Source organism: Gasterosteus aculeatus, chromosome 5 (genome assembly GCF_964276395.1).
Source record: "Gasterosteus aculeatus chromosome 5, fGasAcu3.hap1.1, whole genome shotgun sequence".
Taxonomy (NCBI): Eukaryota; Metazoa; Chordata; class Actinopteri; order Perciformes; family Gasterosteidae; genus Gasterosteus; species Gasterosteus aculeatus.
Genome location: NC_135692.1, coordinates 17,442,672 through 17,460,859, shown reverse-complemented (window position 1 = coordinate 17,460,859; position 18,188 = coordinate 17,442,672). Strand labels below are relative to the sequence as shown.

General features: G+C 46.0%; 3 protein-coding genes across 7 annotated transcripts; 2 read left to right on the top strand and 1 right to left on the bottom strand.

The window, feature by feature from the left end:
* Positions 1 to 361: 361 nt before the first annotated feature.
* Positions 362 to 3,294, top strand: LOC120819668 (uncharacterized). The gene is made up of 4 exons (XM_040177314.2): positions 362 to 729; positions 1,124 to 1,219; positions 1,316 to 1,378; positions 1,544 to 3,294. Exons 1-4 carry the CDS (start codon positions 661 to 663, stop codon positions 1,571 to 1,573), a joined length of 258 nt encoding a protein of 85 aa, XP_040033248.1. The 5' UTR covers positions 362 to 660; the 3' UTR covers positions 1,574 to 3,294.
* Positions 3,295 to 3,553: 259 nt separating this feature from the next.
* atad1b (ATPase family AAA domain containing 1b) lies at positions 3,554 to 12,228 on the bottom strand. Of its 3 annotated transcripts, XM_040177289.2 has the most exons (11): positions 10,500 to 12,228; positions 9,090 to 9,179; positions 7,991 to 8,201; positions 7,794 to 7,892; positions 7,342 to 7,462; positions 7,044 to 7,244; positions 6,733 to 6,839; positions 5,002 to 5,091; positions 4,868 to 4,918; positions 4,654 to 4,784; positions 3,554 to 4,578 (listed from the first exon to the last, which is right to left on the bottom strand). In XM_040177289.2, the coding sequence occupies exons 3-11, from the start codon at positions 8,162 to 8,164 to the stop codon at positions 4,458 to 4,460; spliced, it is 1,095 nt and encodes a 364-aa protein (XP_040033223.1). In that variant the 5' UTR covers positions 8,165 to 8,201; positions 9,090 to 9,179; positions 10,500 to 12,228; the 3' UTR covers positions 3,554 to 4,457. The 3 variants fall into 3 exon arrangements, with proteins under 3 accessions (XP_040033223.1, XP_077958860.1, XP_077958861.1); XM_078102734.1 differs by lacking the exon at positions 10,500 to 12,228 and having other exon boundaries at positions 8,912 to 9,112; XM_078102735.1 differs by lacking the exons at positions 9,090 to 9,179; positions 10,500 to 12,228 and adding an exon at positions 8,384 to 8,465.
* Positions 9,379 to 17,878, top strand: ptenb (phosphatase and tensin homolog B). Of its 3 annotated transcripts, none has more exons than XM_078102722.1 (10): positions 9,379 to 9,983; positions 10,286 to 10,446; positions 11,225 to 11,309; positions 12,914 to 12,958; positions 13,083 to 13,126; positions 13,215 to 13,453; positions 13,854 to 13,995; positions 14,067 to 14,233; positions 14,370 to 14,612; positions 14,807 to 17,878. In XM_078102722.1, the coding sequence occupies exons 1-10, from the start codon at positions 9,712 to 9,714 to the stop codon at positions 14,993 to 14,995; spliced, it is 1,587 nt and encodes a 528-aa protein (XP_077958848.1). In that variant the 5' UTR covers positions 9,379 to 9,711; the 3' UTR covers positions 14,996 to 17,878. The 3 variants fall into 3 exon arrangements, with proteins under 3 accessions (XP_077958848.1, XP_077958847.1, XP_040033216.1); XM_078102721.1 differs by having other exon boundaries at positions 9,380 to 9,983; positions 14,355 to 14,612; XM_040177282.2 differs by lacking the exon at positions 9,379 to 9,983 and having other exon boundaries at positions 10,266 to 10,446; positions 14,355 to 14,612.
* The last annotated feature ends 310 nt before the right edge of the window (positions 17,879 to 18,188 follow it).

Below are 18,188 nucleotides of genomic sequence, written 5' to 3'. Positions count from 1 at the left end.
CCACATTTCAAATTGTGATTTGGTTAAGATTAACCTAAATGTATCAAGAGATACTACTTTAATCCCTTATAACTGTCTCATGGTTCTCTATAGATACCTGTCAACACCCATATACCCATTCAACCTAATAAACCATTACTGAAAGTCAATTATCTTTAGGTATAATAAACTTTTCTCAACATAAAAGTGTGAAAGGTTTTTCTATTTGAACTATTAGTGAATGAAGTGAATGAATTAGCGTTTATAATAATTAACACTGAGCGGTCTTCAGCTGTCAAATTAAAACAATCCTCCCGAAATAATATTTAACCGAGAAAACCCGGAAAGACGGGGCTTTTATTGTGAAGCGCACTGCTCTCTTTATCCCAGTGTTGATGTAGCTGCTGTCAACTTGACGTTTCCGCTCTGAAGGTCGCTCAAAAAATGACCAGAGTTAACAGCTTGCAAATAGTTATCCGTTAACGTTTGAACTCGTCGGTTTTTCACGGTGAGCGGGAACTGGCAACTTCCGGTCACGGTTTGAACAAAGACACTCGTCTCCGGATCATCGGGTGATGCTAACGTGCTAACCATCCAGGGGTGCCGAAGGTTAGCTTCTAGGCTAACCGAGCAGAGGTCTTCCCTGTTATCAGTTAGCTCCGTTAGCCGCTAGCTGTTAGCATGCAGTGTGTTAACGTTCTGAAAAAGAGAAGTCTGGAAGCGGAAGTGGAGCCGTGGAGCTGCAGACCGGTGAGTGATGATGACGAAGATGATGAAGGCTCATTAGCTGGTTGTTTTAATTCATCTTTTTGATAACGGCGGTGGTGGTTAATACATACGCAATAAGAAATGTCAATAAGTGTTTATCAGTGATTAATAATCAATAAATATAACTAACCTAATAACCTTCACATTTTTTTCAAGGACCAATGTGATGTTAAATTCCAATTGTGTGAATAAATTGATAAACAATAGAAGTACACGGATCAGTACAAATTCAGAAAATGTCTCTTTGTGCGCTCACTTCCTGTTTAACAGAACCTGCTAAATTAAACTGATGTGTATAAAGTACTACATCTACCTCCGAGGTGTAAGAAGTAAAAAGTAAAGTTGGACATCAGGTAACTTGATGTTTTTCTTACAGAAGCGAGTGTGTTTTGGGGCGGAGCTCCAGGTGACCGAGTGTCCAATGGAAACGTCCCACACCTTTACAGTATCCAATCAGCAGCAAGAACAGCAGGTAAGTTCGGGTTGTCACGACAGCAGACAGCAATAACTCACTTGACCAAAATACACAGCCGGTGATTTTGTGTGTGTGTTGATGGTGATGATGCAGGTCCGTGTGGGTCGGTCCAGATCTCCTCTGCTCTGCTGCTCCAGGTGTCTCGGAGGAGAACCAGTAAGTTCTGATAATATTTTTGTTCATATTGATTAATTTGCAGTGAGACGGTTCTATAAAGAGAGACTGCTCTGCAGTGAGACATGTCTCATGCTAAGGAGCTCTTGTCTGTACAGGGACACATTATTACAGATGTATTTGTTATACGTGTGTCCAATGTTTCAGGGGCACATCAACCACATCATGGGCCACTGAGCAGGGGGGGGCTCGTCTTCACTCAGCCGTCCAACGGGACTTTACTCCTGCCTGATGATGTCATTGTGAGCCCACCCACTGAAAGGACCAATCAGGAGCTCCTTTCTAACATTCCTCTTTGTCCGGAGCTTTCAGCCTCCAAAGAGCAGCCAATCCAACAGCCAGTCCCATACTTTTATTCTGAAAAAAAACTATTTCTGGTTAGCTTGTTAGCGTAGCTCGTGAGTTCTGACACAACTCATCTGGAGCGAAGCACATCGTGAGCAGCCGGTTGTCCTCCAATATGAGACCTCCTCATGTTCAGTAGGGGTGGGAATCTCTTGGCACCTCAGGATTCCATTCCATTCCGATTCAGAGGTCAACGATTCGATTCTAAACCGATAAAACGATTATCGATGCATCTCGATTTTCTCAAATCCGAGTTTGCTACTCAGAGGTTGCTAATCACTTCCTACTTTATTTGATAATTAAAGAAAATCAACAGATGAATTACCTTCTCAAATTTTTATAAGAGAAAAAAAAATCTTTGTCACAAATATGATTTTCTATCAACAATGCAAGAACCAATGCAGCTTGCATTTCAACACAATATGGAAGTAGCCGATGTAAAAAAAATCTTAAACAGATTCATTTTTATTTTAAATGAAGAAAAAGCTGCTCTTAGTCTCAGACCGGTCCGTATTTGTAAAATACCGGGAAAAAGTCAAAATATGTGAATATCTTGCCAACTTTCAATACGGATCGACTTTTTGGAAAATGTAAATAATGAGGTAAGATGTGCGCAGGCTCCTCCATAGTTCAGTAAGTTATTCGCTATTCAGACTGACGGACCGGTCTGCGAGCTGGACGCGTTGCTCTTAATGTGCCGGTAATGATGGTAAATGATGCTTGTAGCCGGTTGTCATCTACGCTCCACTACGGTTACCGAAGGGGGGCGTTTGTGTTTTCACAACGTTTTATCTCAGAATTTCCACTTTCTATCCCCTTTCTTCAGTGCGGAAATGCGCTTCTATAGTTGTGTGAATGCATCACTCCAGCCAATCCTAAGACGGGGTTTGTAACCAATCAGGTAGAGACCGTGGTGACTGGCTCCGCCCCCTCACTGTCAGAAAGAACAGCGAGCGCGTAGAAAACGCCTTCGAGCGCGAGCAGAGAGGAAGTTCACGCTCCGCGAGCAAAGACGCGAGACGGACTTTTTTTTTAATTCCGATTAACTTTTCTGAATCGAGACCGAATCGTTCTAGAATCGAGATAAATCAAAAAATCGATTTGTTCATGTTCAGTAGAATTCTGAATCATTTCAAAATCCAAAGCGTCCACGGAGATTGTTTGCTAATGTAGATTTTTGTTAATGTAGCAGCAGAGGACGAAGTCAGAGACCAGAAGCCTGAAGAGTTTGTTGAACTTTAATTAGCTTGTTTAAGGTGACTTTACTAAATCCTAACTGAAGTTTAGCATGAACTCTTTTTAAAGGTTTTAAAGGCATTTTTAAAAGGGAAATAAATAATGTTAGATTGTTCTTTAAAATGAGTCTTCCACTTTGTAGATTTATATTTTTGTGAGCTTTTTGTATCCTGCTGCAGTTTTTTATTACTGTGAATGTGACTGATTTAATGTTCCTGTAGAACAATCTTTAATGACAATTTGGTCAATGACAAACAAAAAATGGTGTGCACCATTTGCACTGCAGACTGATTTAAAAAATAAACCTTTCACTCAAACTTCTGATGTCCGTTTCCTTTTGACTGATGAAACGGACGAGGAGTTTAAATGAGGCAGCAGCTAATGAAGCCAAGGGTTTACTTGGGGGGGCAAAGTTACGGTTCCAAGCTGCCACCATCTAACTGCTGAGAGCCGAGGCGTCAAGAGGCTCACGTGCACGGACACGTTGGTCACACCGATGACGTTCTGCATCGTGGGCAATGATCCGCCTGGAAAAATTGTATATTTAGAATCATTTAAGACGATCAAACACAAAGCTGGTTATTGCCACAAGTTTATTACATCATAACTTAATGGGAAAAAGATGTCAAAAAACTGACAGCTTTACAGATGAAAAGTCAAATAATATGAAAACGTTTGCAGATCAACAGAATCTTATATCCTCAATGACATTTTATTAACTTTCTATGTTCCACATTTCAATACAAATATCTAATGTTTTGTAATCATTTAAGTTATTATCCCCAAGTAAAAAAGTAAAGTTCAAACATTTTAACACCAGAATAATAATAAGTACATTTCATGAAAATATTCGGTTCTTTGTTTGTATAAACATTTAAAAGATGACATGGCTTCATTTTACAGACATTATTTCATGACGTCTTATGCCTGTCCCTGGAAAGATTAGTCAAGTATTTATTAGATATTAGTAGAACTAGAAATAATAAGTCACCAATATTTACTGTCCATCAGGAGCTTTTCTTACCAGGAAATTCCCATTTACCCTGAAATAACTTCAAAAAGTAAATGTATAATCTAACTGATATTTAATGTCTGTCCATCTTTTTCCTCAAATATGTAAAGGATATACAGAATTATATTTATCAGAATAATTCATGGGTTTTTTTCTGATTAAACCTACATTATAAGGTTCTTTCCAGGAAACCCCCCGTTAAATTAATAGAAAGTAAGAGACCTGCCGGGGTTTTGAAAATAAAAGATCTCTGCTGAAGCTCATGGACCATGAAACAAGTCTTCATTACTTTCTGGTTTCTTTTAAAAGATTCACACACCAGCCTTTGTTTGATGTTTTTATTCCTATCTGTGAAGGTTGGACAATAGAAGCAAGTGGCACATATTTAAGGGGGGTTGGGGGGGTCAGAACATGAACAGGTCTGGAATCAGACTGACGACTGCAGAGAGTGTGTGTGTGTGTGTGTGTTCAGTCCAGGGCGGCGTGCAGCAGAGCGCTGTGACCACCCGCCATCTTTGATTTCTTCATCTTACCGATCGCCTTCTCGAGGTCGGACTGATGGATGGGACGGATGAAGTCCTCCGATGGACTGAGAGAGAGACAGACATGTAGTGAGTGGAATGAAACGTGAGCTTTCGTTGCGTTTTGACGTTTATCAGAATACCTGTCGCTCTGCGTGTGGACAAAGTCTCGGACGCAGAGCAGAGCAGCGTCCCGACACATCTCTCGGAGGTCACTTCCTGAGAAACCGTCCGTCTCCTTGGCGACATCAAGGAGGTTAACAGACAGGTCGACCTGCAGACACACAGACAGGTGATCAGAACCAATGAGGCTGGGAGGCGGGGCTTAAGACTGTGTGTCATATAGGGTGAACTTACGCTCTCGTCCTCCAGGATGAGTTTGAGGATCTGCTCTCTCTGCCTCATACTCTAGAAACAAGTATTATTACTGTCCAAACTAAATAATGATCATGAAACAATAAATGGCTGACCACGGACACATGAGTACTCACAGGCTGGTTGATGTGGAACCTGGTGGGCATCCTCCTCAGAATAGCGGAGTCCAAATCTTGAGGACGATTGGTGGCTCCCATGATGATCACCTGACATATGCACATGGTGATGTCATCATTACTGTGGTTTCTTCACGTCATTGTCCCTGATGACCACCCTCAAGAGGGTCACCACATTCCCCAACCAGAAGCCGTGGATGAACAGAGGTTCGCCTACGGCTTTCAGATGAGGTGATGCTCATGGGGCATCAAGAAGGCCAAGCACAGCCACAAGCGGAGGATGGAGGAGCATCGAAGAGCAGCTCCGACCCCCGACGCATGTGGCATCCAGGCCATCAATGACTACAAGCCAACCAACTCTACCCCCCAAAGCAGTGAGACCTCCTTCCCTGACGAGCTGAACAGCTTAGGACAATCAGGAGGTGGCCATCAAGGCTGTGCTCACGACAGACCACCAGCCTCTCACAACCCCCCCCCACTGACGTGTGTGTGCTGCACTGAGCCGGATCAACGCACAAAGACTGCTGGCCCTGACGGCATCGCCAGGCGCGTGCTGACTGACAGACGTCTTTAACCTGTCGCTGGCGCAGGCAGCCGCCCAACCTGCTTTAAAACCACCTTCACCGTGCCGGTGCCGAAACACTCCAAAGCAACGAGCCTCAATGACTTGCACTCACCCCCACCATCATGAAGTGCTTCGAGAGGCTGGTCCTGGTTCATCTCAAATCCTGTTTGCCACCCACACTGGACCCCCTACAGTTCGTCTACCACAAGGAGCACGGAGGAAGCCATCTCCACGCCACTCTCTTTCTCAGCTGGATGATAACAACACATATGTGAGAATGCTGTTCATAGACACCATCATCCGCTCCAAACTCAGGGATCTGGATACTGGACTTTCTAACCAATGGACCCCAATCTGTCAGGTTAGAGAACCACACCTCCTCAACACCGGTGTCCCACAGGGCTGCGTGCTGAGCGGTGATTGGCCTCATCAGCAACAACGATGAGTCGGCCAACAGGAAAGAGGTCCAGCACTTGGCCGAGTGGCACTCAACGCCAAGAAGACCAATGAGCGCATTGTGGACTTCAGGAAAACCAAAGGACCAAAAACATCAGGACCACATTGTGTGTAAAAAAGGATGAGATCCGCAGCCCCCCCGAACAGTAGACCCCTCTCCCCCTGACTACGCCTCGATATCCTGTCATCGAAAACCACAAACAGGATTGGTGACCAGGCGCAGCCGTGGCAAAGGCCGACCCCCACTGGAAACGTCTCAGACTTCCTGCCGAGCACCTGAACAGAGCTCGAGCTTTAGATGGGCCCAAGTAGGGACGAAACCCTTAATGTTCCTCTTTAGTCCGTGGTTCAACTATGGGCCAAACAAACCCTCCTTTCCACGACCTCAGCAGACAGTGTGATACCCCTGTAATTGGCACACTCTCTAGTCCCCCTTTTTAAAAGAGAGGTACCACCACCCCCGTCTGCTATACACACACATGTTCATACAAATATATGACTTTACTCTGGTTCTTCATTATACATACGATTGGTTTTATTTGAAAAGACAACGGGGAAAAGCAGGGTTATTGTCTGGTGTGATACTAAAAAGAATTTGTCATAGACAAAGACCAGACACCGTGGTGACATCAAGTCAGCTGCTGTCAAATCTGTTCTCTGCGTTCTAGGTTCTCTGATGCTGCGATTGGTCTCCCTCACCCCATCAGTACCTGACAGTGGTGGTCCGTGTCCAGTCCGTCCCACAGACTCATGAACTGGGCCTTCATCATGGCCGTCGCTTCGTGGTCCGAGCTGGATCGGCTCCTGAGGAACGAGTCTGTTACAGACATGAAGTCAGCATTAATGCTCCGATACCGCTAGTTAGCTTAGCATAAAGACTTGAAGCAGGTGGTAACAGCTAGCCTCACTCTGTACAAAAGACGGCTAAATGTCCAGAGATATTTTTAAAAGGGTACTCATCAGTTTCAGACATTGACCCCGGCCACCACCCGCCCCCCATTGATTGACAGGTGCGTGTCACCTATCTCGTCGACAAAGATGATGGACGGCTGCAGTTTGACAGCCAATGAGAAGACAGCAGCCGCTAGCTTCTGGGACTCCCCATACCACTTGTCAGTCAGCGTGCTGGGCTGCAGGTTAATGAAGCGAAACCCCGCCTCCTTGGCCGTCGCCTTGGCGATGAGCGTCTTCCCACAACCAGGTGGTCCGTACAGCAACACACCTGTTACCATGTCGACACAAGTAAAGGAGTCAGTTCTTCATTAACGAAATCTGCAGCCAGATGTTTTTCACTAAACTGATCTGGATTAACTTCTGACCTTTAGGAGGCTGCAGAAGTCTGGATCCCTGAAACAGGTGTCTCTTCTGAACAGGTAAGATGACGGTCTCCTTTAGCTCTGTGATGACCTCATCCAGACCGGCGATGTCTCTCCATGTGATCTGCACACACATTTAATATTCATAGAACAACAAAACATGTATTAGTGCTCGGGCAAAGGTTGGAGGCAAATGAAGACGCTGTAGAAAGCTTAATGCCGATGGCCAGGACTCGACACATCAAAGACGCGGTCTCACTCCCATCTCAGAAATGTTTACCCCCCACCCCAAAAACACTCTTCAGATCTACTAGTCACGTGGATACACTCAATTTGATTTCAAAACGGAAAATTGAGCCGAATAGCGGCCAGTTTGCATGTTCGCTTTTGCATGTTCGCTTTAGCATCGGTAGTACTTTCAGTATGTGTGTATTGTACCTGTGTAGTACTTTTACCTGCATGGTCAGAGGGTCGACCAGGTGAGCGGCGATGCTCATCTCGTACTCCGAAAGCTTTACGTTCTTTACTCCGATCTGACGCATCAACTTCTCAGCCTGACGGAGAAAAGAGATGACAAGACAGTTTCATATATGCGAGAGAGAAAGAACTCCCCTGCACCTGTCCTTTAAGCCCCGCCCCCTGCTCGTCTCACCTGCTTCTGAGCCTCCACCTTCTGCTTCCTGGTGGGGTCAATAGCGTCCACCATCCACTTGATGGTGAAATAGGTGACAGCTCCGAATATGGTGAGTCTGAAGAGCAGGCCGATGACCTCGTTCCTGCCCAGAGGGCGGGCAATGTTCTCCACGGGGACCTCCCTCAACACCATCGTCAGGTGTCAGAGGTCACAGGAAGTTCAAGCAGGGCTGCAGAGGGAGGACAGCAACAAGTTCTTATGAAGTCATTTAATTAATTATATAAATCAATTACCGAATACCAATTTGTGTCTTTGAGAATCAAAGCTTGAAAAAAATAACCCTTTATAATAATAATATTTTATGGTAATTAATAATAAAGTTATCTCAGTGAAACACTACTTGAGTTTTACTTCTCTCTCCATCTTCTGATTATCCAAGAACATGATGACGTCTGAGTCAGCAGTGACGACACAGCTCTCTGACAACTTGAACAGAAACTAAACACACAATTGTACCATTTAGAAACTATTGGGACATGAGTTTACCAATTTAACGGCATGCCTCCATCTACAACCGGCCCCTTTGGTCGGACACGACTATATTCTGTGCTTCACAGAACACGTTAAATGTACTAAATGCCTAAAGTCAATAATCACTGGCTGACATTTATACTCATGGTTTCCACTTCTTTACTCATCCGTCTTTGTGTGGGGTGTTATTAAATGTCAATCACCTTAGCCCAGTCATGTTAAACTCAAGGCCCGAGCAAATGCTAAAGGTCTCAGAAGGCAATGCAAAAGCTACTAGCAACAAAGCTAGCGACTTCTCTGGTGGAGGAGGTGGGGCTGCCGGGGGCGCGCTCACAGCGAGGGGCCGCAGGGGACACACGTCCACAGTGTCTCATTATAAAACTGAAAGGGCTGTGTGCACTAACTTACATGCTAGAGCTTAGCATTAGCTTGACCTTCTATCTCCCCGGCAATAACAGAGCGACTCTTTTACCGGATGAACCCATCAATATCTCCAACGGTATCCCTACACCAACAGCTCCATGAGTACCGAGAGGAAAAGCGACATAAACCCGTCGTTTCTCCGGTTACATGGGACGGCGCTTACCTCCGGTAGTCACGTTACACAGCGGCACTTTCTTGGTTTGTTCTTCGGTGGTGCCGGTGTTCTTCTTCTACTGTTCATTTAATGGTAACCCTGCGCCGCCGGAAGTGCAGGAGTTTAGAGCATAAGAAGAAAATCGTCTCTATAAAACATACACTTGTATTTATGAATACCTGGCTTTCTTAAGAGTATTTTAGTAATCTCACTGTTAAGTATTTTACCGTGTGGTAGTATGACTTTTACTATTATTGTGGTATCACTACTTTTACTGTGTCATCATCGCTGTTTGTCATTACAGAAATAACTCATTTTAGTCAGTTGCATGTTTGTACACAACAGCAGGTGGCGCTGTAACGGGTAAGATCGGAATTAAAAAATAGCATTTTGAGATTAACACACTATTTTCATTGTCATAAACATTTTGACGTCGTGAATCCACGTACACTTTTCGTGAAGTCAACATGTATAATATTTATGATGTCACCTTGCTGGTTGGATCACAAGCTAACAGCTAACAAGAAGCATCATCAAGCCGAAAGGAGTGACGCAATATTAGGTCGAATTATGTATTATATATATGGGAGCTAGCTAGCCACAAGATATATATATATATATATATACATATATGTATACACACACACACACACATAAGTCATGTGTGTGGGGGGGGGAGCATTATTTTGAAGGCAGTGACCGGATGTGCCTCGCGCTTGCCTCGTCTCTTCTCGTGCTCCACTCTAAGACGCCTCGGAGAGCTTCTTCTACCCTCCGCGGATCCGCGTCCAATCACGGCGTCTCTGCAGTGGACGGGGGTCGGAAAGATTCCGACCGAACCCTGCGGACTCCCGGAGGTCTGGAGCTAACGGAAGTGGGCAGCATCGGATGGTCTAGTCTCCGGTAAGGGGACCTGGACACCCGGGCCCGCCGCGGGAGGAGGCCCCGACGCCCCCTTGTTCTGACCCAAAAAACAGCGTCGACAGCCGGGCTGCCTCGTAACCAGAAGGCCGGCCCGCCTCTCCGGCAGCCCGCTGTGTGGCGCCGTAGCAATACAATTTACCGGACCGGTGTACCCGTCCGGACTGATTGTGTTGTTATTAGCAACCAACCGGATTTATCTGCTCTGACGTTTTTAAATTGCGACCTTCTGGATGCTCGGGCAGCTTGTGGCTAGCTAGCTAACAGCTAGCGCCTGTCCCCAGGAACGTGACGGACACAACACGGACCGGCTCCCGGTACATCCTACGGTTTGGACCGACCTCACAGCGGACACGGAACATGGCTGCCTTAATCAAGATCAAGGGGATCGTTAGCAGAAATAAAAGGCGTTTCCAGGAGGACGGCTTCGACCTGGACCTGACCTGTATCCTTTAACCGCCTCTGCTGCTGCCCCCAAGTTACACGGTTCTGGGTTACCTGGTTTTAGTAGCCTGGTTCTAGATCAACCTGGTTCAGTCTGTGTTTATTATAACGTGTTCGTCATAGCGATGACGTCAGCCCCCGTCTTCGACCCAGAATGGTGTCCTCTTCGTGCGCGTGTGTCTGTGCGTTAGCAGCGTCTCAGCCGGATGTCTGACTGCGTTTCCTTCTGCTGGGACGCGAACTCAACGTTTAACTCGAGTTCGTGCGTGTTGGTGTCTCATCATTCGGGGGGCAGCAGATGCTAACAAGCTAAGCTAACGCTGGCGGTAGTGGCGTTGCATCAGCACCAACTGACTGACACTTCGCTAACAATGATCACACATGTTGTGTAATCACACGGTCATACACACACATTTAGATTCGCACTACACTCGTTTCTGTTTTTAAATTGTAATATTGTTTGTGCACAAAACCAGTTTGTATTGATGACGTCATGTGTTTGTAGTGGAGAGACGGGTGGACGACGGGCTCGTGTCAGGTTGACTCTTTTTAACAGTTTCTGCCGAGGAGCCTTGGAGCAAGGCAGTGAAGCCTCTGCAGCTCGGGAGAGAGGCGTCTCTCGGCTGAGCAGACGCTGAACGTCTGCCTGTCGCAACATTTACTGAAACGTTGAATTGCTTTTTTAATAGTCTATGAAGCTTTGCCCACGTTGCTCCAGCTGCATTGTGGGAAGTGTAGGAAACCACCCGTTTGAAGAGGGATGCTTAACAAGCGCTCAGACATTTATCCAAACATCATAGCGATGGGTTTCCCAGCGGAGCGTCTGGAGGGCGTCTACAGGAACAACATCGATGACGTCGTACGGTGAGATCCCATCACATGACGTAGTCCACTGATGCACTTCCTGCTCCTTACAGTCACATGACTCGGCCCCAATCCCCCTCACCCTCACTCCTAAAGGACTTATCTCACGCCACCGGGTAAATGGTTGAGTGTGAGAGTCTGTGAACTTGTCTGAATGGGCGGGCACTTTGCTGCCACATGTCACGTCTCCATGACAACGTCAAAAACTCAGTCATCTTCTATACCGCTTATACTGCAGGACAGGGGGCTGGAGTCAATCCCAGTTAGCATCGGGCGAGAGACGACGTCCACCCTGCTCCATTGCAGACACAGACAATCCTTCACTGACTCTCACATCCACAATGGACCTTTCCTGCATGTGTTTGGAGGGAATATGGCGAACATGTGGTGCTGCCCCACACCTGCCTTACTACTCAATGTTCGAATGATTTCTGTCGTGGGAATCGTTCATTCTGTACGCATGACGTCCATTTAGTCTGTCCTTCCCTCTGTCTCTCACTTAGGAAATTTTAAATACGGTTTTCATCGGTTTTTTGTCGAAATAGCTTGAATGACAAAATTAAATCTCAAATGAATAAATTGGTAAATGTCCTGTTTTTTGCCTATTTGAATCGTTCTGTTTTAAATGTATGCATCTCAATGTGAACACACGTGTGCATTGCATGTTGTGACTTGTTATTTTCTTGGAAAAGGTTCATAAAAGACTCAAAATATCTGAAAGCCTCAAACACTCGATGGCTGGATTTGAATTGTCCCAAAAATGTCCTCCTAAGGATAAAGATATTCCTTGACCCCTGTGGAAAAGGTCATTGGGTCGAGGAGAGTTCATGAGGAGTTCACATGTCATTTAGCTGACGCTTTTATCCAAAGCCACTTCCACTGCATGTTTAACCCGTCCCGCAGCGCGAGCAGTAACGCCTGGTTTATGCTTCTGCGTTTTCAGAGCGACGCAGACGCAAGACCCCCTTGTGTGTCCCTTGCGTCGCTTTTCACACATCCTTGCGTGTGTCGAGACATTTTTCTAGGCTTGCGTCTAAAGCGACGCAGCACCAGGCTGTGATCGGTCCGCTAACTACGTCCTTTACGGAGTCTCACATCTCCGTTTTCATAACCCGACACCGCCATTATTAAAAAGAAGAATGTTTACGAGAGAACGGATCAGATTGAAGAACTTTTGTCTGAAGAAATGCGTAAATATCAAATATCAATTGTTGTTGCAACGGTCACATGATCTGCGTTTCTACATCACAAGCGGTATTTCTCGTTAACAGACCAATGATTCGTCACTATTTAAATATTGCCGCCGCAAGGAATTGTGGGACGGAATTATCTCCTTTGGTAAAGGGTGCTCCAGTGGTTCCTACGCTAAAGGAGCTAAGTAAGGAAGCATTGTAGCTCCTTTCCTTCATTATCTCTAATGAATCATGGCGCCGCTTCACTTCACCTTCCAGAGAACGTTTGACTGATCCAGTCAAATCCAGACCATGGTACCCCTCACGGAGTGGGAGGGGCCTCAGGCTCTCAATCAGTAGGGGGGCTATAGTCTACTGATGCACTTCCTGAAGCTGTGTGTGTGTGTGTGTGTGTGTGTGTGTGTGTGTCAGGTTTCTGGACTCAAAGCACAAGAATCACTACAAAATCTACAATCTGTAAGTCTCTGATTTTATTTTAACGTCATCAAAGATTTGTTTAGTCAAACGTGCCATGTGACCTGCAGACATGATGTTAGCCATTAGCGTGACGTCGCTGTAACGTCTGTCCGTCCGTCCTCAGATGTGCGGAGCGACATTACGACACGTCAAAGTTCAGCTGTCGAGGTGAGAACGTCCTGGAGACATCAGGTCTCTCTCTCCGTACCTCGGTCTCGCTCCCCCTGACCTTACCTCTCTCGGTCTTCCCCGTCAGTGGCCCAGTACCCCTTTGAGGACCACAACCCCCCCCAGCTGGAGCTAATCAAGCCCTTCTGTGAGGACCTGGATCAGTGGCTGAGTGAGGACGAGCAGCACGTCGCCGCCATCCACTGCAAGGCAGGGAAAGGCCGGACGGGCGTGATGATCTGCGCCTACCTGCTGCACCGGGGCAAGTTCCAGGAGGCGCAGGAGGCTCTGGACTTTTACGGAGAGGTCCGCACCCGGGACAAGAAGGTACCGGCCCCGAGGTCCAGGACCGGGTCCATAGACTGAAGGCCTGAGATGAGAGCACAGGGCTTAGAGCTGAAAGGATGTGGCAACATGCAAGAAACTGTATCTGGTGTAGAAGAAGGAGGCGCAGAATCACAAGAGGTCTAGATTCATGTCTGCGGGACGACAAGCCAGCTCCTTTTTTAAATGATGAGTTTGCTTCAATCGGTGCTAAGCTAACGTTGTAGCATCTAACTCTCAGCGTAACGTCACATAAATATAAAGCAGTGTTGTTGTTTCTACAGTGTGTTTTGTTATACACGTGTGTGTGTGTGTGTGTGTGTGTGTGTGTGTGTGTGTGTGTGTGTGTGTGTGTGTGTGTGTGTGTGTGCGTGTGTGTGTGTGTGTGCGCTCGCTCCCCAAGGGCGTGACCATCCCCAGCCAGCGGCGCTACGTCCTCTACTACAGCTTCCTGCTGAGGAACCAGCTGCTCTACAAACCCGTAGCGCTGCTCTTCCACAAAATGCTGTTTGAAACCATCCCCATGTTCACGGGAGGCACCTGCAGTAAGTGTGTGTGTCACACACAGTGTGTGTGTGTGTGTGTCATATACTAATACGTGTGTGCGTGTGCGCAGACCCTCAGTTCGTGGTCTACCAGCTGAAGGTGAAGATACACACCTCCAATCCAGCAAACACCCGGCGAGAAGACAAGCTGATGCTGTTTGAGTTCCCTCAGCCACTTCCTGTGTGTGGAGACATCAAGGTGGAGTTCTTCCACAAGCAGAACAAGATGATGAAGAAGGTGAGCAGCGTTCCTCAGTCACTGATCGGACCAAAGGGTCTCATGGTGACCACCTTCATTGATTAAATGACCAGGACCATCTGGCAGGAAGTAGAACAGCTGGACCTGTTTATCACTTCAGATTCTGTCCCTCCAGGAGAAGATGTTCCACTTCTGGGTCAACACCTTCTTCATCCCGGGGCCAGAGGAAGAACTGGACAAGCTGGAGAACGGCAGTGCCGGGGCAGAGAAGACGCACCAGAACCCGGGGGGGGTGGTGATGATGGTTTCTGGAGGAGAGACCAACGACAGGGACTTCCTGGTTCTCACTCTGACAAAGACCGACCTGGACAAGGCCAACAAGGATAAGGCCAACAAGAACTTCTCCCCCAACTTCAAGGTAAGCACAAGACCTTCTGGTCCACCGGTCTGCTCTGTGAGAAGAACCTGAGCAGGTTCCTATATAAGACCTGGTGGACCAGGTTCTTCACACAGGACTTGCTGGATTGTTGTGGAGTTCATCAGTAGGTAGATCTGACATGCTGAGGAGCCAGTCAGTAAACCAGGTGTCCGTTATTCTTGTGGTGGCTTCAGGTAAAGCTCTACTTCACGAAGACGGTGGAGGAAGGAGCGCACTCGGACGCCAGCAGCACATCGGCCTCTGTGACGCCCGACGTCAGCGACAACGAGCCGGATCACTACCGCTACTCCGACACCACGGACTCTGACCCGGAGAACGAGCCCTTCGAAGACGATCACCACAATCAGATCACCAAAGTCTGACACACAAACTCTCACACATGCGCACACTGGTATATACACAACATACCAGTGTGTTTACGCACTCATGAACACCCAAACTACCAATGGGTGACTTTAGCTACCCGGGGAATATAACCAATGGACCAAGACTGACCTGAGGGTCTCCAAGGGCTCAGGTCAGTGTATAAGAACCCCCTCTCCAATCTTCTGCCCAATGCACAGCTGGACAATCACATGACGCGGTGGTCGGAGGTGAGTCGGGCGGGGCCAGAGTGGACTGGATGACGGATTGAATTGACAGGTGATTGGATAAAAAAAGCGAGACACGTAGAGATGTTTGATGAATCCCTGGTTCCCCCCTTCCACGCAGACAACCCCCCACCTCTGTCGTCTCTGGATTAGTCTTTGAAGGCCAAACTCAATGTGTATCTGTTTTATTGGTATAAATCTCTTATGTAAATCTGCAGCGTTTCCTTCTTTTAAACTTCAAACGGCTCTGAATTCGGACCTTCGAGGGTTATTAATCATTTTAACGAAGGAACACTTGAAACATGGATATTATTAGATCTGATCACCAATCGGTATAGTAAAGGTGCATATTTTAGTCCTAAAACAATGTCGAACCAACATCATAGGTTGTAAAAACAGAACCCTGAAGAGTTCTGATCCGGTTTGGACGCGTCAGCCTGAGATGGAGAGGGCCAGTGAGGCGATCAGAGCCGGTTAAATCCGGTCTAACGGATTCGTTTTGATGACATGGGAAACCTCCAGAGAACTTACTCTGTCCCGTTATCGACCGGTCTCTGTTCTGGTCTCTAGCGGAGATGAACCAATCTCGGGTCTGCTCCTGGTTCCGGACCGTTTCTCCTCAAAGTTGGTCTTCATATCTTCAGTCTGACGTGGTTGTCAGGCGGCATGCCGTGTGGGCGGGGTCCTTTCACAAAGCTGCTGGTTTCTCTACAGAAAAGGAGTCTTGTGGGGGGGTCCGTCTAAGCCAATGTGAGGGTTCTTCTCTTTCAGGCCATAGAATCAATCAGAGGTTTCTCCCAGGTCTACAAGAACATCTGCCTTTAGATGAGATGTTCTTGTAGACCAGTGATCCCCAACCACCGGAGTGCGAACCGGTACCAGTTTGTTGGACGGTTATTTTGACGTTTTTATCCTCCACACCTTCCAGACCGGTCCGAAATATTGTCTAACATAAAACCGATCCGTGAGGCAAAAAAGGTTGGGGACCGCTGCTGTAGACCATCTTCCTTCTAGATGAGAGGTTCCTGTGGACCATTGGAGCCTCCCAGAGTCTCATTGGGTTTTAGGTGCTAAGCTAGTTGGGTTCCTCTGGTCCTGATCGTTGGCGTGGCAACAATCTCCCGGCCCAGTTCTTGTCTCGACTCCTGTCGTGTCTGACCTCCGGTCATTACCCGGTTGTTGAGGCGCAGTCGATACCGGTCGTTGGTTATCGTTCAGCCCGATGCTGCAGAGCTGATGAACTTCCTGTTGGAGACGTGTTCATTAACATGTAACGTGTAAAGAACAAACGCCAGATGTTCAGGGTTCTTACTCAATGATTCAGATCAATGACGTCATGTTCACCGGTTAAAGTCAATGACCTTTGACCCTGACCATGCTCTGGAGAAATTTAGCTGTTTTCTGTTTACATCAAACCTGCCAAAATGAAGCTCACTGTTTCCTTTTTGTTTTCTTATTGTTTCTTGGTCATTCTGGGTAAAAGTTAAAGCAGAAACCATGTTTTGCTTTAAGGTTTGGTCACATTACAACATCCTGGTGGAAGCATCATGTCTGGGTTTCTAGTTGAATGTGGAGGTTTAAAGGACATCTTTATATCTTTGTCTATAGGGAAGTGAATGAGAGGCGGAGCTTATGTTGTTTTAGGACCGAGGCATCATGTGACCACTTGATTACCGCTCTTTGCTCCACAATATACATATATAGATTACTATCTACATATGTATAATATCTGTATATTCTATATCAAATGGCAGATGGGCTCGTCAATGACAAGTGATTCACATTTTAAAGTCCCACCCCGTGATAATTGAGCTTCAGCAGTAAATGCTTTATACAGAATTTATAATATTTAAAAAATGAATCTTTGAATTCAGACAGAAATGATTAGATTTTCTAATCAGCTCATTTATATTATCCGCTGTAGCTAGCTAAGCTAATGCTAGCTCCATGATTTGGGTGAAAACTTTGGTTCTCTGACTGACTTAAATGTTTCAATCTTGTTTTTTGAGAAAGAGATTTTAAATGCAATCTTAATATCATGCTAACAGAGCTAAAGCTAACGGGTCATCATCATGCTAGCAGACTGTGGCTAAAGCTAACAGTTCCTGCTAATAGACTGAAGCTAACACTATCTGATCATGACACCATGCTGAAAGACGAGCTAAAGCTATCTGACTAGATTTGATTGGACAATGAAAGTGGGGGAGGGGTTTAAACAACGCAACAGGTTTATTTACCGTAACGAGCGGTAACGCCTTTTTATCAGTCTTATCAATCACCGGTTCTCACATCTCGTCCACATTGTTGAAATGATTTAAATATTCAGCCATGACGACAACAGCAACATAAAACACCAATCGAAACACTCCGACTGTGAGAACGATCAGAGCGAACGTCACGTCGCACACTTCATTCAACTTCTTAAAGGTAAAACCTTTTGAGTTTAATAAACTGTTGAAGCTGAATATTGTTTGTTTCTGTTCATGATTGTCCTGTTTTTATGTCAGATTTAGTCAAAAAACAAACACCGTCACCATGGCAACCATGGCAAACATTTTATGTTAAAATACCCACCGACCCTCAATTTACGTTATGCTTTCCCTCCTTGTTTTATAATTAAAAACACTGTAAAGGTGAATAAACTATTTATAAACATCTGTTGTTGTGATTCTTTTCTTCGGTTTCACATTGAGCAGGTAATTCGATTTAGTGTTTACATTCTTCTATTTGTACTTCTATATCCTTTAGCTGCTTATTGTTCTACTAATAAATGATGATTATTGAAGAATACCATCTGGGTAGTAACTTGTATCTGGGTAGTAAATTTCAATATATCTAAGATCCAGTGACTTTGCAGAAATTATAATCTCTTCCCCCACAATGCACTGCAGCATCACTTCTCCAAGGGACTGGAGAACAAGAAATACACACTCGATTCTATCTGCTTCACTTCTATAGCAAGATC